General features: G+C 35.7%; 2 protein-coding genes across 2 annotated transcripts; one reads left to right on the top strand and one right to left on the bottom strand.

Annotated features, from left to right (window-relative positions):
* Nucleotides 1–7432: 7432 nt before the first annotated feature.
* LOC126891042 (uncharacterized) lies at nucleotides 7433–12162 on the bottom strand. The gene is made up of 2 exons (XM_050660221.1): nucleotides 12157–12162; nucleotides 7433–8245 (listed from the first exon to the last, which is right to left on the bottom strand). Exons 1-2 carry the CDS (start codon nucleotides 12160–12162, stop codon nucleotides 7433–7435), a joined length of 819 nt encoding a protein of 272 aa, XP_050516178.1.
* A 10126-nt stretch (nucleotides 12163–22288) lies between these two features.
* Nucleotides 22289–24442, top strand: LOC126891043 (uncharacterized). Its single transcript, XM_050660222.1, has one exon. The coding sequence runs from the start codon at nucleotides 22289–22291 to the stop codon at nucleotides 24440–24442; it is 2154 nt and encodes a 717-aa protein (XP_050516179.1).
* Nucleotides 24443–25568: the final 1126 nt, after the last annotated feature.

Raw genomic sequence — 25568 nt, forward strand, 5'->3', positions numbered from 1 at the left:
ACGGTTGGGTTAGTGGTACCACTAGTAATACGACTAGTGGTATTACTAAGAAAGTTGGAGCGTGAATGCTGATGTTGGGTGTTGGATTAAAAATTTCCACTACACTGAGAGTCATAGTTTATTAACTTAAAGGATATAGAAAATGTATGCTCATTTTCATAGTTGATTTTCTCGTGAACGGTTTAACGAATTTCGCTAATTTTTTTTTTATTATCTTAGATATTTCTTTAGTATTTACACAGTTGTGCAGATTTAATCAAAATTATTTTTTGTACTTATACCGGGTGGAAGAAAAGTAATGTTTTTCTTATGTTAAGTTCGAAACACCCTGTAGGGGGAACGAGGTACAAATCTGTGTATAGATCGGAATCGTATTGTAGTCTTATGTTTTGCGAACATTTTGTTTTTTGAATCTCCCTGATATCTTTAGCTTTTTAAAGATAAAGAAAATAACAAAGAAAATAGGTGGTTTTACTCCTTAACATGAAACAAAAATAATTTAACACTAAAAAATAACAAAAGAGAGACGAGATTGTTTAATGGAGGGTTTATGATATTTTGGGGTGGAATTTCCCTGAAAGTAATACGGATTCGGTGTCTACCTGGAGGCTCTTTAAATATCGAAAGGTACATTACACATGTTCTTTTTCTTTGAACACTCTTTTTCTTTCGCACTATATATAGGAAATAATTTCGTCTTAGTGGTATGATAAGACATGACCTCCTCACGTATCGCAGTCATCAGTTAAAACACATATTAAAAAGTAAAACCGTCTAGTTTCTTTGTTATTAAAGATATCAGAGAAATTAAAAAAACAAATGGGTCACAAAAGATGAGACTACAACATAGTATCAATGCATAACCTCCATTTTACCTTTTCCTCCCTAAAGGGTGTCTCAAACTTTTGTTTCGGTTAAAACACATGTTAAACTACAAAACCGTCTTTTTTCTTTGTTTCTAAAGATATTAGGCACGTTCAAAAAGCAAAATATCCACAAAACATAAGACTAATACGATTCCGATGCATACTCATTATTGTACCTCGTCCACCCTACAGGGTGTTTTAAACTGAACATAAGAAAAACATTTTTTTCCTCCAGCCGGTATAAGTACAAACAAGAAGTTTGAGTAAATCTTTGCACAACTCTGTTAATACTAAAGAAATATCTAAAATAGTAAAAAAAATTAGCGGGATTCATATTCCGCTCACGAAAAAATCAACTATGAAAATGAGCATACATTTTTTATATCCCTAGCTTATGCCTCGCAGTATATTGCGTATGGAAGGTCTACAATTTTCTTTACGCAAACAGTCCTAGTTTGCAAATATTTAATAGAAAATAAACTTTCACAAAAATTACCCTTATTAAAATACACCATTTTTCATTATCTACTTTTTGTTGGGACCAATCATTTTCCTTTTTGTAAATAAAGACCAGTTTCTTATTAACCTGAAGCTATTTTCTTTTGGCATCTTATGCAAATTTACTATTTGAATTGGGAATAAGCCACGATATTAGTTATACCGTGTTATAAATTAAATTTATTTGATGTTTCGACTTCCACTTCGCAACATTTCGATAACGATTTCAGAAGTAGAAGTCGAAACGTCAAATAAATTTAATTTCTAACTAATATTGTGACTTATTGCCAATTAAAATAGTAAATTTGCTACGAGACCGCACTGTAACTAGTATTTCCTCCCTGTATACAATTTGCTTACATCAGTTCCAAACACAATCTCAATTGGTACATCGCTGAGCAAAGATCCCTAGGTTCGCAAATAAATAATAGAAAATAACTTTTCATTACACGAAAAATTGCTGCTATTAAAAATACACGACACAGCAAAGTAAATCCTAGCTCCAGCTTAAAACAAGTTGGTATTTCTTTCTAAAATAGAATATAAATACCCAAATCCTTAAGAATTGTAATTTTCCCCTACATCTAAAAAAGTCATAAAAAGTAAAAGTGCCAGACAAGAATCGTAAAAATTTATTAGTTCATATCAGGCCTATAATACAAATGTTGAGAAACGAAACTTTCTAAAATAGCTTAAATTATGAACCCTAAATCTGGTACCCAATTTTTTAAAATACCAATCAGCCGTTTATTAACTCATTCTAAAGCCAACAACAGTACCTAGTGCACGTGTTTCGTAAAAAATGAATACTGAAGGAATTTCGGAATTTGTCGATGTTTACAGAGATAATCCTTTTTTGTGGGAGAGTGGTAGTGCCCTATACGCGAACCGAAATGCGCGGAAAACGGTCCAACAACAGCTGCTGAATGTAATGCTAAAGTACGAAAACTGTGCAAATGTAGCTTCGGTACGAAAAAAAATTGATTCTCTGCGTCCTATGTTCTTTAGAGAACATAAAAAAGTTGAAGTTAGTGAAAGTGGAACTGGTACCGGGGGAGACGAAGTTTATGTGCCTAGTTGGGTACACTATAATGAACTAATCTTTTTGTTAGAAGTGCAGCGGCCAGCCAGAGCACCGACTCTCTTTTAGAAGATACACCTTCATCCTCTGCGTCCAGCTTAATTACCAATGTGAGCGATCTGAAGGAGAACGATGGAGAGGAGGTGGAAGATTGTGAGCAGATAACAGAAAAAGTGAGTACCTACAGTAGATACTAATATGTACATGTACACAATGTACAGTCTATTCTATGAATATACGACTATTTTGAATTTATATTTATATTCATTATTTATTATTATATTCCTTTTATTATTAATATAAATATGTTTATATTCCTATTTATTGGAATAATAATTAGAGCAATAATTTACTTTCTTACTACTTATGCTGCCCTGTATAATATTCGTTGTCGCGATAATCCACAATAGTCCTATATTCATGGAATAGACTGTAATAACAGTAGGTAATAAATTGATGTTTCAATATTTTTTAATTCATATCCATTCCAAATTTTGACTACCCCATTTGCACAGTCAATTGGTGTCTTTTCACTATTACTGCGGTACAATACGAGTATAATTATTTATTCACATTCTTCTACAGTCGGAAAAATGAACGAATACCCATGAACGATCACATCAATCACTTATTTTGTATTTGCTGTCATTTTCTATAACAAATGTCTGTAATTTATAGAAAAAGACAGCAAATACAAAATAAGTGATTGATGTGATCGTTCATGGGTATTCTTTCATTTTTCCGACTGTATATTAAATATATTTAACGTACATATAGTGCGCTGGAATAACTGTAACCGCCCCCCCCCCATATTAACTCATTTATTTCTAACACATAAGCAAAATTTAAAATAATCACAGTACATAATATATATTACAGCCTCAATGTTTCGAACTTTACGCGATCCCTCCGTAAGTGACAGTCACAATTTTGATTTTTTTTAATGGAAAAGTACATCATGTGACGCCTATTTATTAAAAACTTTTGAAATACTGATTACAAAAATGTATAATACTTGGGCAAAAATTTCGGTCAAATGTTTTTTAAACGCATTAATTTTTTTCGAATCCGGAAAGTATTTTTCAAAAATTTAAAAGCAGAAGGTTACATTATTATCGAGGGCCGAAAGGCTCTTAGAATAAACACAAATTTTTTTTTCAATAATATATTTGAAATTAAAAATCATACTAATTTTTTTTAGTTTTCACCGCTGTAACTTATCAAAATAAACATTATAGCAGTTTTTGGGGACTATCGGTACTCGATAATAATGTAATATTTCATTCTGTGTTTAAATTTTTCAAAAATTTTTATCAGGATTAAAAAAAATGAAAGCATTTAAAAAGCATTGGACCGAAATTTTGCGCAAGCATTATTCATTCTTGTAATCAGTATTTTAAAATCTTTTAAATGAGGTGTCACATTAAAAAGTTGGAAAAAGTAAAGTTCGAAACATTGATGCTATAATATACTATGATTATTTTAAAAATCGACTCGACCGTTTTGCTTATGTGCTAAAAATAAATAAGTAAATATGGGGAGGACGTGACCGGTCTCAACTTGCGTAGAGAAGGGGCTTTGAATTGAGTAGGGGCCTTTCAGTACTTTGCGTAAGACAGACTGGGCGGGGAAGTCCTCAACCTCGACACGGCGCGACCCAATGGCTGATAGGGAAAGTTCCTGCAGATATGCAGGACAGGTACGAATAAGGCAATGCCAAATAAGTACCCGCAGATCAACTGAGAATATGACAGTAGGCAGCAGTAATGTCATTACTGGATTAAGGCTGTGGGAAAGTAAAAAAAAATCACTATAGGCTTAATTCTAGATACTCACCGGCGCCACTCGCATTATGAGTTAAGCGGCTGTGACACTGCGATGGGGAAGGCAACGGTAAACCACCCCATAAATAATCCCTAGTTCATTCATCATGGTTAATGTAAACCAATTTGGAGAAGATACTGATCACGGACTTCGGATACCAAGATCCGGCAGGGGAGGAAGAACACGAATATGTAAGGCTTTCCAGGTCGTCAACCCACGAAATCCTTACCAATATTTAAACACTAATAGAGAAAAAATGTTCAAGTGGAACGTTCAAAAAATCTGTACTTGGAAAGTTCGAAGTATGTTTGAAGAGGGAAAGATACACAACACCATTCAAGAAATGAAAACACTAAATATCGACGTGATGGGAATCAGCGAGATGAGATGGCCAGGCTCGGGACAGTGCTGTGTAGATGAGCATATAGTATATTACGCGGGAAACGATGAACATCACTGGAATGGCGTAGGCGCAATTCTGAGCAAAAAGATTACTGGGTCTGTCATCAGCGTACTACCTCTCTCTGACACAGTCATTCTCATGAAGCTGCAAAGCAGGCCAGTTAATACCAACATCATTCAAATTTACGCTCTAACATCAGAAAAGCCAGACGAGGACATCGAGGAGTTCTACGCACTTGTACAAAAAGCACTAAAATATACCAATAAGAACGAGCTTACCATCATCATGGGTGATTTCAACGCCAAAGTCGGTAAAAACAGAATAGTAGACACTGTCGGACAACACGGCTTAGGCGAGAAAAACTAAAGGGGAGACCGACTTATCCAATTTTGTCGGGAAGAAGATTTTACTATTGCTAACACGTGGTTTAGACTTCCCCGAGACGACTTTACACATGGAAATCACCTACAGATACAGCCAACAAGATCATCAGAAACCAGATAGACTTTATTCTCATTAACAAAAGGTTCACGAACAGCTTGACTTCGGTGAAGACCTACCCAGGAGCAGACGTCTCATCGGACCACAACCCATTAGTGGGCCAGGTAGAACTCAAACTAAAGAAACTCATCAAAAGTAAACCTAAACAGAACCTGGATTATGACACTCTAAAAGACCCCGTAATTCGTCAGAACGTAAGAGATGTAATGAGAGAAAAACTAGAAACCGCTAAACAACAAGAATAGAACAGCTGGAAAAGAACATCTGGGAAAGAAAACAAGAGTAAAAAATAAAGAATGGATGACTGATAACATTCTGCAGATGATGGATCAAAGGAGATTAATGAAGAACAGGGACGCGAAGAAATACCAAGAAATCAACCAAACAATTAAAAAAGAAATACGAAGAGCCAAGGAGACATGGATGCAAGAAAAATGTAAATTAATCGAGGAGCTCCAAGTGAAACACGATCATATAAATATTCACCGTAAGATTCGAGAAGCCACTGGTCAATGCAAGAGGAGAAACACACACCTCCTCATAAACAAAGACGGGAACCTGGCGACGATAGTTAAGGAGAAGCTGGTGACCTGGAAAAGGTACATCGAAGAACTCTTCTGGGACTACCGAGGCAACCTTCAAGAAATAAATTGCATGACAGGGCCGTCAATACTAGAAAGCGAGGTGAAAGCAGCTTTAAAAATGTATAAGAATGGTAAAGCCACAGGTCCGGACGAAATACCCGTCGAACTTATTAAGGTGATGAGTGAAGTAAGCACGAAGGAGTTAACTGAACTATTCAACGCCATATACGATTCAGGTAATATCCCAGAGGAATGGCTATTGTCAACGTTTGTAACAATACCAAATAAAATGATCTGCGAAAACGTGCGAAGATTTCCGGACGATCAGCCTTATGAGTCATGCACTAAGATTTTTCTTAAAATCATACATGCCAGAATTTACAAGAAATGCGAGGAAAATGTCGGTGAAATGCAATTTGGATTCCGCGATTCCATGGGTACACGTGAAGCACTTTTCACCTTACAAGTTCTACTTCAGAGATGCTGCGATGCTAGCTGTGATGTCTATGCTTGTTTTATTGACTACGCCAAGGCATTTGACCGTTACCAGCACCAGAAGATGGGCACCGCCCTACAAAGAGTAGGATTAGATGAGAAGGACATTCGGATCATCATGAATTTATACTGGAACCAGCGTTCTCAAGTGAAGGTCGAAGACCAGTTGACCGACCAAGTGAAGATCATGCGAGGAGTAAGAGGGGGCTGTGGGCTCTCGCCGACTCTTTTCAATATATACTCTGAGGAAATTTTTACTGAAGCCCTCACAAACCTAGAGATGGGAATCCGAGTGAACGGTGAATACATCAATAATATCCGCTACGCCGATGACACTGTGCTACTAGCAACCAGCCGAAATGATCTACAGGCCTTACTAGACCGTGTGAGAACTGTGAGCGTAACATACGAACTGAACCTTAATATTAAGAAAACTAAATTCATGGTTGTCATCCGTGTAAATTTAAATCCCGGGGCACTAATGGCAGATAGCGAAGAGATCCAGAGAGTCGACAGATTCACTTACCTCGGAACTACCCTCAACTCACAATGGGACCACGCTCAAGAGATTAGATCCAGAATTGAAATGGCACGGTCTACATTTATCAAGCTGAGATCCTTGCTGTGCTGCAGTGATCTCAGTTTGGGAACCAAGATGGGATAGTGAGGTGCTACGTTCTTCCAGTGCTACTGTATGGAGTTGAAGCCTGGATACTGACGCAAGCCACTGAAAAGCGGATTGAAGCCTTCGAGATGTGGATCTACAGGATACTAAAAAATATCTTATATGGACCATGTCACCAACATTGAGGTCCTACAGCGCATGGCAAAAGAAAAAGAAGTACTTAATTTAGTAAAACAACGTAAGCTTGAGTACCTTGGCCACGTGATGCGGAACGAAGAAAAATATCGAGTTCTTCAACTCGTCATGCAGGGCAAATTATTTGGCAGGAGAGGACCGGGACGCCGGCGTATCTCGTGGTTGAAAAACCTCCGACAATGGTTTGGGATTACCTCCGCGGAGCTGTTTCGCAGAGCAGTCAACAAAACAATGATAGCCTTGATGATCGCCAACATCCGGACGGGATAAGGCACTGAAGAAGAAGAAGGGGAGGACGTAACACTTATTCCAGCGCAATGTATATAATGGGAATGTAATATTTAATGATTGTAATATCCATTACCCAACGTGTGCTTCAACCATACGCTGCTGAAAGTCAACGCTTCTTTCTTGTAGAAAGTAGTTTTTAAATGTCTCTCGTACTTCACGTGCACTGGCGCCCCATGGCTGATTACGTCCTTGTAATGGCGTCAGTTCATTACCTGACGATTCTCCAGGCACTGTATACCCTTCTTCAATACTCCCACGAATCAAACTTTGCTGATTGATATAGCGACCACTATTCCGTACAAAGAAGTTGTGAAGAACACAACTTGCTAGCACAATAGCGTCGACACTATCCAGTGACACGTTCAAAGCGGTATGGTAAAATCTGAATCGAGATGCCAAAATCCCGAACACATTCTCTACCACTCTTCTAGCTCGGGAAAGCCTGTAGTTGAATACTTTCTGTTCATAAGTAGCCAGATTATGAGGATATGGTTTCATTATCTTTGTCGAGATAGCAAATGAAGAGTCCCCTAAGAACACAAAGGGGGTAGCTTTCGTTGAACTAGGTAGCGTGGTGGGAGGGGGAAGATTCAATTTTCCTTTAGTCATCAGCTCGTAGAACTTGTTTTGCCGGAAAACTGTGAGATCCGCCACTCGTCCATTAGTACCAGTGTGAACGTACATGATTTCATAATTGGCATCGACTACAGCGAACAATACCACACCGAAAAAGTTTTTGTAGTTATAATAGTCAGAACCGCTTTGCTCAGGCTTAACTATTCTCACATGTTTACCGTCAATTGCACCAAGTGCATGAGGAAAAGTCCACTTAGAGGCAAACTTTTCACTAGCGTCTTTCCATTCCTCTTGAGTTCTCGGCAACTGAAACAAAAGAATAAACAATACGAACTCTGAACCTCTTGAATACTGATACGGTAAAATTATTTATTTATTTTGCTCAACAGGCCATGTAGGCCCTGGGCGTGAAAAACACCATTACATTTTTTTTCTATACATATCTACAATATACAATATTAATTTTTCTATTTCAAAAAAATAAATATATACATATATATATATATATATATATATATATATATATATATATATATATATATATATATATATATAAATTTCACAAATTTTTTGGGTATTGAAGTCAAATTGGGGCTTTAAAGTATACTATTGTCTAATATTCGAGCTTTCGGAAATGTTTATTTCCTTTTTCAAGAATGTCTACAATGCAATAAGATAAAAAAAATATTAGAATATTTATCAAAGAACAAATAGTAATGAGTAACTTACCAGAATTTAGATTATAAAAAAATGTTGGTTACTATACATAAGATTAAAAATATCAATGGTAAACGGCTGTTGTACATTTTGAATAACATAAAAAACAATAAAAATTCTTAGCAAAAACACTTAACAAAGGATAAAAATTGGTTAAATTTTGAAGTAATGATCTAAATTTGATTGACTTTTAAAAAGTTTAGTTTATCATAAATACATGGCTGACAAAAACTAAATGTAACTATGGTAATAGTATATAGGTGTTTATAAGGAATTGAATAAAAATCTATGATAAGAAAATAAGGAAATTTATGTTTTCAAAAAGTAGAAAAGTTAATGTTAAATATTAGTGATATTAATTAATTTTGTCAAAGTTTGGTACCAATTTCAAAAGTACAGGAGATTTGAAAAATCTTATGATCTGATATAGGTACCTATGATTATTTTTCAAAAGAAAAAATATAATTATCAATTTAAAATAAAAGTTATGTTTTCAAAAACAGAAAAGTTAATGTTAAATATTAGTGATATTAATTAATTTTATTAAAATTTAGTGACAAATTCAAAAGTGTAGGAGATTTGAAAAATCTTATAGTCTGATACAGGTACCTATGATTATTTTTCAAAAGAAAGAATGTAATTATAAATTTTGCTAAGATTGTCCATTTCAGATTTTTTGTTCATTGTGTTCAAACCCTTGCTGATATAAACCATTTCAAGAAAAGTACGTTTATGTTTGTTGTTTTCCATGTCTAATATTTTTGGATCTTGAAAATTCATAGTGTGGCCATTCTGAATAACGTGCTCTGCCAAGGCACATGATGGTTTGAGAATTTTACAATCACTTTTGTGAGATATGATGCGACCAGAAAGATTTCTACCAGTTTCACGAATATAAATTAAATCGCAGTTTGTACAAGATATGGAGTAGATAACATTGCTGAATGGCCCGCTTTAAAGTTACTTTACCATCGTTAAATCATTTATTTGGTGATGTGTTTATAAAGATGTCAGAGGACAATGAGGCGAAGTATAAATCACGGCAGGAGGATGGTCATAAATTTCAAGATTTGCCTGATTTGGAACTTAACAATGAAATATTTTAGGAGGAAAAGAACGACTTTTGTTAATTTTTAAATACAAATCCCAGCTCCAGTTTAGTTTATAAGTTTTTATTTCTTTCTAAAATAAAATATAACTACCCTACATCTTAAAAAGTCGTAAAAATTAATTAGTTCATATTAGCCCTTGACAAATGCTAGAGAAACGAAACTTATGACATGCTTAATTATGAAACCTCAACTCATGTACCAAATTTTTAAAAACACAAATTCTCTGAATTATATTTTCCATAGACTTTACTCGATACATTTTTTAGTGTACACCACCGTGAAAACAGGTGACTGAAAGGTAAGACCTTTGTTGGCGGCTATGTTGGGGCGTGAATGGTCTAGTAGTACCACTACAGTTACCACAAAGTAGTACCACTAGAGGTACTACAAATCAGAGCGTGAATGGCCCGCATTATGAAACATTTGTAAATAAAGTTTCAAAGTTGATTAAAAAGAACAGAAATAATATTGATTTTTTAATAATAATTAATTTTTAATTTTAAAATCACTGAAAGGGTGGTCGTGCGTTGCAATGACGACGTCAACATGGAGGAGGCTCGTCAGTACACGACGCTTTACGACGGAGGGGGAAGGGTATTAAAAAGTCCAAATTGTTTACGACGTAGTTTATGCATATTCCCAAACGTGCCATTTCAAAAACTAGCGAAAAGAAAAAACAACATGCAATCAGAAACAAAAACTCAGGACAATTTTAGGAAGGAATCTGAAGATAAACTCTCTCCGAATACAATTAAAGCATATAAATCTAATACAGCTCCATCGTGGCAAGGAGATTAAAAATACCCGAAACTGTATGACTTCTGGAACAAAACATACACGATTCACAATTTTTAAAATAACAATTCAATTACACTTAATGTGCAGATAGGAAGTTAATCTACTTCCAATAAAGCATATAATGACATATTAAAATAACTTACTGATGACAGTGACAAATTGGGCGATTCATCAATTGTGAACAATTTTCCAGACAACGACAATTTCACTATCTTGGACTTAGATAAGGAAGAAATATTAAATATTGACAAAAGTTTCAATGTGACGGAAGACACAGTGAAAATTTTGAAAATTGAACATTTGAATCTTAAAACAAACACCTGGTATGTAGAAGATGCAGTTAGCAATAAAGAAAACATCCCAGATAAATCGCTGCATTCATCTTCTGAGAATATATATGGTGAAGGATCATCTGCTGCTAAATCCCATCAACTTCTAACAATTTTGAAAAAAATTAAAATTTGGCAGCTATTACAGAAAATATTGATGATACAGATTCTCACTTGAGAGAAAATTACGTCCCTTCCTCAACTCTTATAAATTTTGCGAAATCATATTTTGCCCCTCCTGCAAAATTTCTAACGCCATTAAAAATGCCTTTTATTACCCCAGAAAATATCTCAAATGTCCAAAGGCTACAATAAAATTAACACCTGTAGTAGCGATTGCTGATGATTTCATGGAATACCAGAGAAGAGTAGAAGCTGACAAAAATGAAAAGGAAGCAAAGAAAAAAACAAAAGCTTGAAGAAAAAGAAAAGAAAGCACCTAAAATCACGAAGAAAAATGCAGAATCTGATAGTAAGAACACAGATAAAATTAAAATTTCGAAAGCTATTAAATTAAACCTAAACATTGAGAATGAAAGAAAAACACAGAGGAGAGATAGGGAGAGTAGATACAAAAGAAATGAAATTTAAAACAAAAATGTTGGTTCTGATAGAAAAATAGGTAAAAGAACTAGAATGCCGAAAGCTAATTCTAACTAGGTGACCACGTCATTCTAGTTTACGAGGAGAAACAGTTTTCATTAATGATAGAAGAAATAACAGAAGATAAATTCAAAATCAAAGCTATGGAAAAAATAAAATACTATGGGGGATGGTCAAAGACAGAGGATATTATTTGGTATGGTATGATCCAGAGGAAATGGTTTGTTTAATTGCACCGTCTTAGTCCATCAACAAAAGGAGTCTTTTTTCTGTACATGAAATAAATAATTTGTAAGTAGTTTATAACTCTTTGCTCTTATGTAATAAATGAAAAAAAAACTATTGCTAAGTAACTTATGAAAGTATTTTTTTTATTTTCGGAATATTTAGTTTAGGTTCAAAATGTAGTATGTATGACCAGCTGGTTCCTAAAAAAACTGATACGACTCTTAGTAAGATTTGATCATTTTGAGCAGTGTATGATTGGTCTGACATTACATTATATTTATTATGACAGACAAATAATAAAATAAACAAACAACCAGCCATTTTTTGAGGTTGAAGTTATCTGACAAATTTTAAGATTTGGCAGTGACAGTATGTAAATAATAACTATTTATCCTTCAAAATATAATAAATTAAACATAATTAAACTCACATTCATTATACCACACCTCATCAAAAGCTTTTTACAAGAACATAGTCAGAGATTTTGATATGGCTTAGAGCCAGACTACATCAAGATCGCGTATAAATCGTGCTGGTAATTGCCTTGCAGCTAGACCAAAAACAAAAAGAAGAATAAGAAAGTACACTGCTCAATTTTCTACAAAATACGCTTTAAGAGTCGTATCAGTTTTTTTGGAACTAGCTGTACATCGTTATATGTTATTTAGGTTTTCTATGCCTCTTTTATATAAAAATTATGTTTTTATGCTTCCGTATTTTGTATAACTATTTTGAAAATATTAAAATATACAGGGTGTCCCGAAAAGATTGGTCATAAATTATACCGCACATTCTGGGTTCAAAAATAGTTCGGTTAAACCTAACTTACCTTAGTAAAAATGTGCTCATAAAAAAAGTTACAGCCCTTTGACGTTACAAAATGAAAATCGATTTTTTTCAATATATCGAAAACTATTAGAGATTTTTTATTGAAAATGTACATGTATCATTCTTATGGCAGTAACATCTAAAAACAAAATTATAGTAAAATTTGTCCACCCCATAAAATTTTATGGAGGTTTTGTTCCCTTAAACCCACCCAAACTTTTGTGTACCTTCCAATTAATTCATTATTGTGGTAACATTAGTTAAACACAACGTTTTTAAAACTTTTTTAACTTTTAGTATTTTTTCGATAAGCCAGTTTTTATCGGGATGCGGCTTCTTTTTTAATATATTTACATAAAAATTTCATGGGGGTTTTTGTTCCTTTAAACTCCCCAAATGTTTGTGTACGTTCCAATTAAACTATTATTATGGTACCATTAGTTAAACACAGTGTTTTTAAAGCTTTTTTGCCTCTTAGTCTTTTTTGATAAGTCACCTTTTATCGAGATGTGGCTTCTTTTTCAAAATATACCTAAAAATTTAAGTTATAAATAAATTTTCAGACTATTAACAGGTGTCTATAATCATACTTAACCATATAAAGGGTGTTTTTTTTAGAGGTATAGAAATAGAAGTTGGCAACACATTTTTAACTGGCGGCCATTTTGACAGCTGTCAAGTGATTATTATTTAGTTTGGTTTGACATTTCAATATGAATAAACTGACGCCTGAGCAACGCTTTCAAATTGTGCAAATTTATTTTGAAAATCATAGTTCTGTTCGAAATACGTATCGCGCACTACGTCTATTTTATGGTATACATAATCGCCCATCAGAGCAATTAATTCGATCAACTGTGGAACGTTTTCGCACCACGTTCACTCTAAAGGATAATACGCATTCACAGAGACGTCGTACAGTGCGTACAGAAGATGTTGTTGCTGCTGTTGAGCGTAGTATAGAGGAAGACCCGAATCAGTCTATACGCCATCGTGCACAGCAGTTGGATATGTGTCCATCCACTTTATGGAAGATTTTGCGAAAAGATCTTGGTTTGCGTGCTTACAAAATTCAACTCGTGCAGGAATTGAAGCCACACGATCACCTAGCAAGGCGTACATTCGGTGAATGGGCCCAAAACGAAATTGCCGTTGATCCCGACTTTCATAAGCGAATTTTGTTTAGCGACGAAGCTCACTTTTGGTTAAATGGCTACGTCAACAAACAAAACTGCCGTATTTGGAGTGAAGATAATCCTCAAGTGTATGTTGAGAAATCACTACATCCAGAAAAATTGACTGTTTGGTGTGCTTTATGGGCTGGTGGAATCATTGGTCCGTACTTCTTCAAAAACAATGCTGGCCAGAACGTTACAGTCAATGGTGACCGCTATAGAGCCATGATTACTGACTTTTTTATTCCTGAATTGAACAACCATAATGTGCAGGAGCTGTGGTTTCAGCAAGATGGCGCAACATGTCACACAGCTCGTGCCACAATGGATTTATTGAGGGAAACGTTTGGTGACCGCATAATTTCGCGTTTAGGACCCGTGAATTGGCCTCCAAGGTCGTGCGATTTAACACCGTTAGACTATTTTCTGTGGGGTTATGTGAAGTCGCTAGTCTATGCCAATAAGCCTGAAACGATTGACGAATTGGAGGACAACATTCGCCGCGTTATTGCCGATATACGGCCACAAATGTTGGAAAAAGTCGTCGAAAATTGGACCTCCAGATTAGACTACGTCAGAGCCAGCCGTGGTGGTCATATGCCAGAAGTCATATTTAAAATGTAATGTCAAAAAATTATCTTTCAAATAAAGTCAATTTCATGTTAATATAAAAAAAATTCTTTGTTTTATTCTACTTTAAAGTTCTATACCTCTAAAAAAAACACCCTTTACAAATATGTGGTAGATTCGACAAATATTCAAAATATCTCGATAAACATTGGCTTATCAAAAAAGTACTAAGAGACAAAAAAGTTTTAAAAACATTGTGTTTAACTAATGGTGCCACAATAATAATTTAATTGGAACGTACAGAAAAGTTTGGGGGGGTTTAATGGAACATAACCCCCATACAATTTTTATGGGGTGCACAAATTTCACTTTAAATTTTTTTTAAGTTGTTGCTGCCATAAAAATTCCACACGTCCATTTTCAATAAAAAATCTCTAAGAGTTTTCGATATATGAAAAAAAATCGATTTTCATTTTGTAACTTCAAAGGGCTGTAACTTTTTTGTGTGCACTATTGTATATAGGTAAGTGACGTTCAATCAACCTATTTTTGACCCCAGAATCTGTGGTATAATTTATGACCAATCTTTTTGGGACAGAAAAACTGTGTGTATAGTTTAAAACAAATCCAAAGAAATATGTTATGAAAAGAAAGTCATTAACAAAACGTACTCTTGTCCAGTGGCTCTGTGAATTTCTTGTCCAAATCTTGGTTTGTACTTATAATTAAAAATTGTGTTTGCTGTCAGCGTGTAGCCAACTAAATTTGCCATCTGTTGAATGTATTAATTAGCTGTTTAATCTAACGTGCACTCCTGTTTCATCAATAATCCACTTTTGTGTGTTTAAAAGTTTGACAACAAAATATTGAGCAAATAACCACTAACATCTAGTCGCTAATTGTTCCTTTTTTGTGACTCCTGAAAATAAATAGTCCAGTCAATATAGGTACAGAAACATTTTTCATTGTATCAAGATCAATTTAAAATGAGTTGCCTTAAATGTGGTAAAACTGATAATAAGGATGATCCGTTGGTTTTGTGTAATTATTGCTCGCACAAATTATGTAAAGAGTGTGCTGAGTTGACTTCAACCGAGGCTCGCGCTGTAGTTTTAAAGAAGAGGAGCCCCTCAATTACCTATAAATGTCATGGCTGTCTCTCTGGTGCAGATTCAGGTGTTAATGTTGAACATGTTATTGATAATTTGTTTAAAAAATATCTTGGAAGACTAGAAAATAAGATTGATTCTTCTCTTAAAGCTGAAATATCCTCTCTGAATACTTCATTTTTTGCTGATCATGCAGAGAAACTGGATAATCTAGCTAGAGAGTAAGTGTAACTCAATGGGTGAGGGTGTTCTGGGTGATGAGGTGATTTTGTTGAGAAAAAGCAATATTCAACTGGTTCATATGCTTGCTAATTTTCCTCATAATGTGGGCGGGACTTCTGATGTCTTTGGTAGTTTGCCAACCAACTGTGATAGTAACAGGGCCAAAACTGCTAACAGGATTTTATCAACTGTGAATGTTCATAAGGTAGGCTGCCCATTTATAATCTGACGGCAACTTCTGCAGCTACTGCGGGGGCAACATCACGCCAACCGCACCTGCTTCTTTTAGACTGCCTAATGGAACACCTGTGTGCACCAATAACGCTGGGAAATCGCCCAGATTTACTGAAGGAAAGACTGACATGGTTGGTTCTGATGCCGATGCTGATTTTAGTGGAGTAGAAAGGATGAGATTTTTGCATGTTAACAACGTTTCTCCCGGTGTAACTCCCACAGATGTTAAAGCCTATATACTTAAGAAAAATAGTCTCAAAGGGCTGGATGTATTGGTAAAGCAGCTGACTGCCAATGATTACTATAGCTCCTTTAGAGTTGGTGTTGGTGAAAGCATGTTTGATGCTATGTTGAGTTCGTCATCTTGGCCTAGCATGGTCAGGGTTAGGGAATTTACCAGCAATCCCCCACGTCGATCCAAAAACACTAAGAACCACCTAGAACATAAAATTGGAGACAATTTTTTATAAAATCCAAGAAACAAATCTCTGTATATTACCAGAATGTGCGAAGGCTTATGACTAAATCTATTGTGTAATAATGCTGCTTCTAACGCATACGATATTATCATTTTGGTGGAAACGTGGCTGTGCCAGGAAATTGTTGACGCTGAACTTGGCCTTAATGGTTTTTCCATATTTAGAAAGGATAGAGACTTTGCTGCTATTGGCAAAACACGTGGTGGGGGCATTGTAATTGCGGTGAGGAGCTGCTTTCACTAATCACTGATTGGCATTCCTGATACCGCTGTTTACTGCGAACTGTGGGTGACTGTACAGAATCAATTTTGCATTGGCAGAGTTTACATTCCTCCTGGCTCTGGGACGGAGGTATATGAAGCTCATTGTTAATCACTGGAATATGTGTGTGACACGTTTCCTGATAATATTATATACTGTGTGGGTGACTACAACTTGCATGGCATTTTCTGGACTAATGAGATTGATTGAGTGACTATTGTTGGTGGTGGTTCATCAGCCAATGTTATTGTTGAGTATTTTTCACTATTTGATTTTTACCAATTAAACACAATACCCAATTTTTATAATGACATGTTAGACTTAGTTTTCAGTAATAGCTTTATTTATAATGTTAAAGTTGCAGAGGATGTTCTGGTTTCATGTGATCGCTATCATCCTGCACTTACTACAGAAATGTCTCTGGATGCACCTGATTGCATGAGTGAGAGTGAGGTGACATACGATTTTTTACATGCGGAGTACGAGAGTTTAAACAGCGCGTTACTATCGATGAACTTCGATTACTTATTTTCGAACTTGAATGCGGAAGAATGTGTGGATGCCTTGTATCATGTTATGTATGGTTGTATAAACTAGTATGTTCCTTCAATCAATGTCAGGAATAGCACATTCCCTATATGGTTTTATGGCGAATTGAAGCATCTTGTCTCATTGAAAAAATCCTATCACTCCAGATTTAAAAAGACAGGTTGTTGTGATGATTATAACGATTTCTGTACTCTGAGAGCATTGTATAAGCAGAGAAGTAGAGATTGTTATTCAGAGTTTGTTGAAAGTACTGAGGAATTACTTAATGAAAATATAAAACCATTTTCGAGGTGGGTTAATTATATGCGGAGTAATTTTGATATTCCTGGTTGTACGAATTTGAATGATTCTGTCTATGGTGAGCCTCAGTCAATTGTTGATACTTTCGCCACCTTCTTCAGCACTGTCTATAATACTGTCACATCTTACCCTGATGACTGGGGTGATCCATCTGTTAGCAATCGCTGCCTTATTCACTCTTTTTCTGTTAAAATAACCAAAGTTTTGGACTGCTTGGATATTCTTGATACTAGTAAAGGCGCTGGCCCAGATAAGATATCGATTTTGTTTTTAAAGAATTGTTCATTTTCTTTGTGTGGACCATTATGGCTTATTTTTAACAGATCCCTGGCAGATGGCCATTTTCCATCACAGTTTAAGAAAGCCTATGGGAAACCCATACACAAATCTGGTGTAAGTCATTTGTTTGTAATTATCGTTCCATAACAATTCTTTCTGCCATTCCTAAGATTTTTGAAGCGTCGGTAACTGATTTCTTGACAGATAATTTGAAAAATCAACTACATACTGCTAAACATGGTTTTCTGCCTGGCCGTTCTATTTCGATCAACCTTCTTTACACAGATCATATTGTAAATGCTTTCGTGTACGGTTTACAGGTGGATTCCATTTATACAAATCTGTCCAAAGCGTTCGATAAGGTAGATCATTGCCTTTTATTGTATAAATTGGAATGTTTTGGTGTGAGTGGTAAACTTCTTTGCTGGTTGAAAGCTTACTTGCGGGACAGGTCTTTATGTGTCAAACTGAATGGTTTCACTTTTGATGAGTATTTTCCACTCTCAGAAGTGCCTCAGGGGTCCCACTTGGGACCTTTATTGTTTGCAGTTTTTATTGACGATGCTATTAAATCATTGACTGACTGCGAAGTGTTGGCATATGCCGATGACATAAAGTTGTTTTGTTCTGTTCGGGATTACTCTGATTGTGCTAGGCTACATAAATCTCTTGACTTATTTGCGAATTAGTGTGATAATAACAGATTAGTCATGAATGGTGACAAGTGTCAGGTTATCCAGTTTCATCGATCAGTGGAAATGGTAGATTTTGATTACAATTTGGATGGTTTTTTGATTGAGAGAGTCACTAGCGTCACTTGGTGTCATTTTCAAACAGACTTATCCTTTAATTTGCATATTGATTTTATTTGTAATAAGGCTCTTAGGCAGCTAGGGTTTATTAAGAGGCATGCAAGGGATTTTCATAACATTTCTTCGCTGAGAATTTTATACTGTAGACCGATCAAATAATGTACAATACACGTAAATCAAAATGTAATTCCGTACAGATAGAAATAAATTTTTTATCAAAGTTTAGGTCCAAACAAAAGATATTTTCAAGAAAGTATATGATTCATATGAGGGGATCATTGTTTAAATAATTAAAAATTGTTAATTTGTGCACAAAATTTACTTTTTAACTGCTGCGGTAATTTGTGTTTTTATTACGGGGTTAACATTTTTTTTCTGCAAAGATGAAGAAGGTCTTTTATATGAGACTTACTAAATTAAATTTGACCCTTAATCTATTTAAATAATTATAAATCAAAATTGAAAAACATATTTCCAAAAAAATATTATTTGCAATATAAATAAGCTCTATAAAATATTTTGTTTTGCAGAAAAAGTTGAGCTATAATATCACTATAAATTGACAAAAAAAAACACGTCGATAAATATTGAGTAGTTTATGAGATATTTAATTTGTTTATAAAAAAGTTACCATTTTTTCAATTGCAAAAACGCGGTTGTTGCCGATAGAGTAAGTTTTTAAGGTCTCATTTATTTTGCGTTTATCTATGTTTTCGATAAATGTATTGACAAATCAAAATTTCAATTAGACACCCTTCCAAAATGGCGTTTCAAAATTGGTGTAATTTGTTTAAAACTTATTTTTTTAATAACATCGACGGAATTAAAAATCTTGAAATTATTTTTCGATATTCGTATTCTTGGTCATTTTTTGACATATCCACAAGGGAATAAAACTTTTCTAGAAGCATTTTTGGCCGATATAGCTTTTCCCAGTTTAAAAATTCATAATTTGTTTATTTATCAATATTAACATTTTAAAGTTCGTGAGTACATCAACCCTACTACTTAACAATGTCATTTATACACTGTAACGACCCCGTTGTGTTACGTGTGTAACGATAGAGGAAGATATTAAATATCTTAAATAAATTGTACTTACGTGTAATACTTGAATATTTGTTGTTTATCTTGAGTTGGTTATGTTTGGGAGTAGTGTAGATAGATTTGGGGTCCTGTGTGGATAGTGAAATGTATTTCTGTTGGACAATATTAAAAGCCTTGGATGCTTTAGTAGGAGAAATAGCTTCTCATTATTTTCCGAATACTCAGTAGATTCCTGTTTATCGGATGACTGGTGTACACTGCACTTACGATAATTACACTCGGGACAATTGTTACAATTATTGCAACAATTAGGATTAAATATCAAATGAACAAAATATTAAAGTGTTTACATTTGAAAAACATCTGACATTCGTATTCGTAGGTTATGTATGAGTTGAAGTTTGTCCTCTTGTCTTTTCTAAACTGGTATTGATAGTAGTCGTTGATATTTCGTTTTTGGGTAAAAATATGACGTCATTGGGTGGATATTCTGGTAATGTGTTATTTTTCTCGGCTATAAAAGGGTTGCGGGTGATGAAAAGCCGTACAGGGTGTACATATGCGGAAAGGCCATCATCCTGTAATATATAATCGGATTGGACAAGGTTGTTGGGTGTTGGAGTACCTGGTGTAGGTACTCTAAGAGTGCTGTCAACGAGTGACAGACAACGGAAGTATGTCTCTCGAACGGAGTCTCTTTTTGAAGGAGAAGGCGGAAAGGGCTTCTGATCCATCTGTATAGGTCGCCCGAAGATAAGATGGTCTCACGGTAGGTCTCCTGGGCTTTTTTTCGGGGTTTTAGGACATCCCATTGGGGATAATATGTGAGAAATATCTTTTTAAGGTTCTGAAGAAATTGGGATTTGGAGGATGCAGATTTGTTCAAATTACATTTAAACTGTACATAGCTAGCAAAAATAACTCCCCACGCCGCTGATAAAACGCAAATAAATAGTTATGCCCCGAGCCACTGATTCCCAAAACATAGAGTGCAAAAACTCGACAGTTTGCTGTTGCTATGCGAGAACAACATTTTTCTTTGTAGTTGTAAAACCAAACGGCGCTGTTTTCCGTGAGGATTCCGCTACCCCTCGCCCCTCGAGCTACAGGCAGTCTTTTTAGTAAGTAGTCAGTCGGAAGTTAGACACCGTAAGGATTGTTAAAAGTATGTACCTAGTTAGGGCCGATCGCTTTAGTCACGAATAGCTCGTGTAGGCTATGATGCCAATTCTCTCAAAGTCTCTATACCTATAAACAATGTATCATAGTTTAGTATCTCTTTTGCCAGTAAAAAGTGTATGAAAGTGCAGTGCGTCAACAAGAAACAAGTGCGCCACTCTATTGTAAGTAGAAGTTAGTATGTGCTCAAGGTTCTGACGCCTAGTCGCAGCAACATTGTTGCTAACACCGCTCTCTCATGTTTTGTAAGTAGTTGTAGTTTATTCTCGCTACCTCACACACCATGTATTTCTTAACCCTTTGTTTAATATACTATTGTAGAGTATAATTCTCTAACCTTTCGTTCACATGTTATTTGTTTATTTATGTTTGATGTTAAGTTCCTTTTAACATTAAAAGTGTTTACAGTTTTCTGTGGTCTTATTTCTTAACATTTGAACCATAGGAACTGTCCCCTTGCTCTGACCAAGGTCTGAATGATTTACAACCATTCACGGCTAAAAAGTGCAAGAACCAGTGCGCATGAGCCAAAGCCCCTGGTTAGAACAAATGGTCCTTCGTCGCCTATTAATTTTAGTATTTTCAGCCCTTGGCTGACCTTAGTTTGATGTATTTGCTCTTATCCCCACATTCCACCCCTTTGGATAGTATCCTAAAGCCACTTCTTAAGGGCATCAAAGGTCCTCCCCGCATCACAAGCTCACTCTATCTCTTCTCTAAGCACGCATAGACAATAAAGTGTAACAATTCTCCTGTTTAAAGACATTGTCTCCGGTTGAACCAACTCGCGCGTGAATACAAGTTCTTCGGACACATTGGAACAAAAGAACCGTAGACGAATCAGCACCGCCAACGCTCCAATCAAGAAAACTTCAAGGCTCTCAAGAATATTTTGAAGCGACGGCAACACCGCAAGGAAGCTAGCAGTTTGAAAACCCGACAAGTGGACTACAGGTTTTTCTTGATAATTCGGTTCAGGTAGAAATAGTTAAAGTTGATTTAATCTCATAATGATGATAATAACTGTTTGCTTTTGTACATTATGGGAAAGGGTTTGTTGAATTTATTTTCGTTTTAAAAGTAAAACGTTATTCAGTAAATCTAAGGGTAAAAAGAATTTTAAACGCTTTTCAGGTAGATTAAGTATGATGATGAGTTACATTAATTTTTCGAGTTTAGGTGTATAAATATATGAAAACATTTTAGGGTTTACAGGGTGTAACTCGTAATTGTTACAGTTTATGATACATTTATTCGTTTTACGCTAATTAAGATACATGATTTTTTTATGTTGTATGTAAATAGGTAGGTATAAGTATTTAGATATATGAAAAAGGTGAAATGTATATCAGGAACAGGTATCGCTAGTATAAAATTTTTTTTTGTCGGTTTACTTAGTTCAGCATACACGCGTATTTAACATAGTTTTTTCTACGACCTTGTTTTTAGTGCATAACTCAAATCTCTTAGCAAGTAAATTGATGAAAATTTGTATTTTGCTCATATAAAAGTTAAACAATGGATTACAAATCGCTATGTAATAGCAGGACAGCTGCCAAAGGGCAGGTAACTCGCGTTCAGGATTGGATTAATAAAAAATTACAGGGTATTAAGTCGATTTCAATTTTTGAAGCAAAATTAGACATTGTAGAGAAATATTTTGATAAGTACTCAATCGCACAAGACTCGATAGAGATTTTAGTAGAAGAAAATGACAATTTAACAGATTCTGAAGAAAGGGAGGTAACGGAAGAAATGATTATTATTAGTATCGCCGCGCTGAAAGATTCAATTAAAAAATTGTCCCCCTCTAGTAGCTCTACCCCCATACGCAATAATAGTTCTGTACCTGTCTCTCAAGATTTACATAGTAATGTTAAATTACCTGATATTAAGCTCGCAAGTTTTGACGGTTCACCTCCTTCCGAATGGGGAGGCTTTATAGATATTTTCGACGCTTTAATTGGCAGTAATTCTCGGCTTAAAGATGCTGAGAGGCTCTATTATTTACGTATCTTAGTAAAGGGATCCGCCCTTAAGTTAATTGATACCTTAAAAGTTACAGACTCTAATTACGCAGTTGCACTTAAGACATTGATAGACCGGTATGAGAACAAATCTATTGTAGTAAACGAATATTTGTCAAATATTGTACATTTCCCCCAAATTAATAAGTGTAACTCTGAGGTTTTGAGAGAGTTTGCCTCATCGCTGCGCAAGGATATCGAATGTCTCAATAATCTAAATCTCACCGATAAAGTTTTAACAGAGGCTCTTTTAGTATTTCTGTTTGAACAAAAATTAGATGCAAACTCGCGAAAGTCCTTTGAAGAAGAACGCAAAACTGCTCAAATCCCCACTCTTAAAAATTTTTTTGATTTTATAGATAAACGTTGCGTTATTTTAGAAAATTTGTCCAGTTTTGAAAACGCTAATGAGAAAAAGCACAATGTACAAGAAAATAAAACGGCCGCGTTCAAACCTAAGGTTAACTTGCATGCAAGTTGTGAATCAAATGCTCGCCCCCTCTCGCCACGAAACCGCCCCCACTCACGCCCCAATTCTCCGAATTTTAACGCTACTTGTGTGATTTGTAACGGTGCTCATAGAATTTATTCTTGCGCTAGATTTACCGCTCTCCCTCCTCGCGAAAGAATTAATAGTGTGAAACAGAAAAAGCTGTGTTTTAATTGTTTAGGTCATCAGCACTCAATCAAGGATTGCCGCTCAACAATAAGTTGTTCAATTTGTAGTAAAAAGCATCACACTTTGATTCATTTAGACTCCCAGGCAAACTCTAACACTCAATATGCGCCGCGCTCCCAAACTTATCATACGAATAATAATCACACTCACCCACAGCACTCTATTCTACGACAAAATAATTCTTACAACGATAATTCAAGGAATCATACTCCGGACTCTCGCACACGCCGCTATTCCCAACAGGACGCACATTCGCGTCAAAGTACTACGCCAGACGCACAAGAGCGTCCAAACCAAGCCCCCCAAGGAGGTAACCATATAAACCGTGGAAATTGTAGGTCAACACAACCCGATGTCTCTTACGCGAGCTCGCACAACGCAGTTACACAAAATAGAAATCAGGAATCGCAAGTTTTGCTAGCCACAGCTGAAGTGGTAGTTTTCTCTCACGACGGTCAACCCATGACTGTTAAAATGTTATTAGACAACTGCTCTCAAAATAGTTTTGTAACAACAAAGTTGGTTGAACAATTAGGATTACCCTCTGAAACACAAAATTTGTATGTGTCCGGCTTATCCGGACAAGAAACGCTAATCTCTCGCGAAAAAGTTAAGCTGGAAATTAACTCAAAAGTTAATAATAGGAAATTTGTTATTGATTGCTCTGTTATCGATACCATTTCACAACGTCTGCCACAGTATAGTATAAACCCCGCAAAATTAAATATACCTGCACATTTAATTAGTTGCTTAGCTGATAGCACATTTGCAGTGCCGTCCGAGATTCAAATTTTAGGAGGCGCTGAAATTTATTACTCGCTATTATCTCATGGGTTGTTACATTTAGGTAAAGGACTCCCATCGTTAATTAATACACATTTGGGTTGGGTGATCTCTGGTAATGTCCCCCAACATTGTCTCCAAAATACCCCCAAAGAAAAAGTTTACGCGTTTACAGGTATCTGACGCTCTCTCCCTCGAACATAATGAAGAAAATTTATGACTAGATACTCTCTTAAATAGATTCTGGAATCAAGAAGAAATTCTTGATACTTCCCCCACTCCGCACCTGAAAATGAAATTGTTGAAAATTTGTTCACTTCCGGTACTAAAATTCTAGAAAATGGCACTTACGTTGTAAAAATGCCCTTTAAAACCCCCGACGAATACCTCAAGCTAGGTGACTCCTTTTCTATAGCAAAGAGGCGTTTCTTATCGCTAGAAAACAAACTTCACAAAAATCCCAATCTGTTGAAAGATTATCAAGAATTTATTGATGATTATGTAGCTCAAGGTCACGCTCGACCCATACCCCTAACCCTTACAAATTCGCTCTCGTAGAACAAGTATTTCGTTCCCCACCTGGCCGTCATTAGAAGCGACCACGTTACGACAAAAACTCGAGTCGTGTACGATTTCTCTTGTCCCAGCAGCTCGAAGCTCTCTTTCAATGATATAGCACTTAAAGGTTATCAGGTCCAACCAGATCTGTATGACATTCTCTTAAGATTTCGTCTTTTCCCCCTCGCACTCACCGCTGACATACGTCAAATGTTTAGGAAAATCAAAACAGACCCCACACAAAATTTTTTGCAGAACATACTTTGGCGCAACTCCCCCTCAGATCAACTGGAATGTCTTGAACTCTTAACCGTGTCATTTGGTCAAACTTTTGCTCCCTATTTATCTTGTCGAGTTTTAAAGGACATCGCACAGAAAAACACTAATCTCCCTCTTGCTTCTCATGCGCTCCTCTACCAAACGTATGTTGACGATATTTTGTGTGGAGCGCACTCTCTCTCTGAATTAGAAATTTTGTACACTCAGTTAAACTCCGCCCTCGCTAACTCTGGGTTTCAATTACACAAATGGTGCAGCAATTCAATAGAGATGTTGCAAAAAATCTCTCACTCTGACCCCCAAGAAAAAGATTTAAATTTAGATGACTTACCCTGCAAAGTTTTAGGAATCAAATGAAACCCCGCCACCGATGAATTTAAAATCTCTGTCCCCACTGCTTTAGAAGTCACTCCTCTCACAAAAAGAAAAGTTTTGTCGATAATTAGCTCCTCATATGATCCCCTAGGTCTGG

Source organism: Diabrotica virgifera, chromosome 9 (genome assembly GCF_917563875.1).
Source record: "Diabrotica virgifera virgifera chromosome 9, PGI_DIABVI_V3a".
In the NCBI taxonomy this organism is placed as follows: domain Eukaryota; kingdom Metazoa; phylum Arthropoda; class Insecta; order Coleoptera; family Chrysomelidae; genus Diabrotica; species Diabrotica virgifera.

Coding starts and splice junctions, on each gene's coding strand:
- LOC126891043 (XM_050660222.1), top strand. CDS start 22,289: ATGGATTACAAATCGCTATGTAATAGCAGGACAGCTGCCAAAGGGCAG.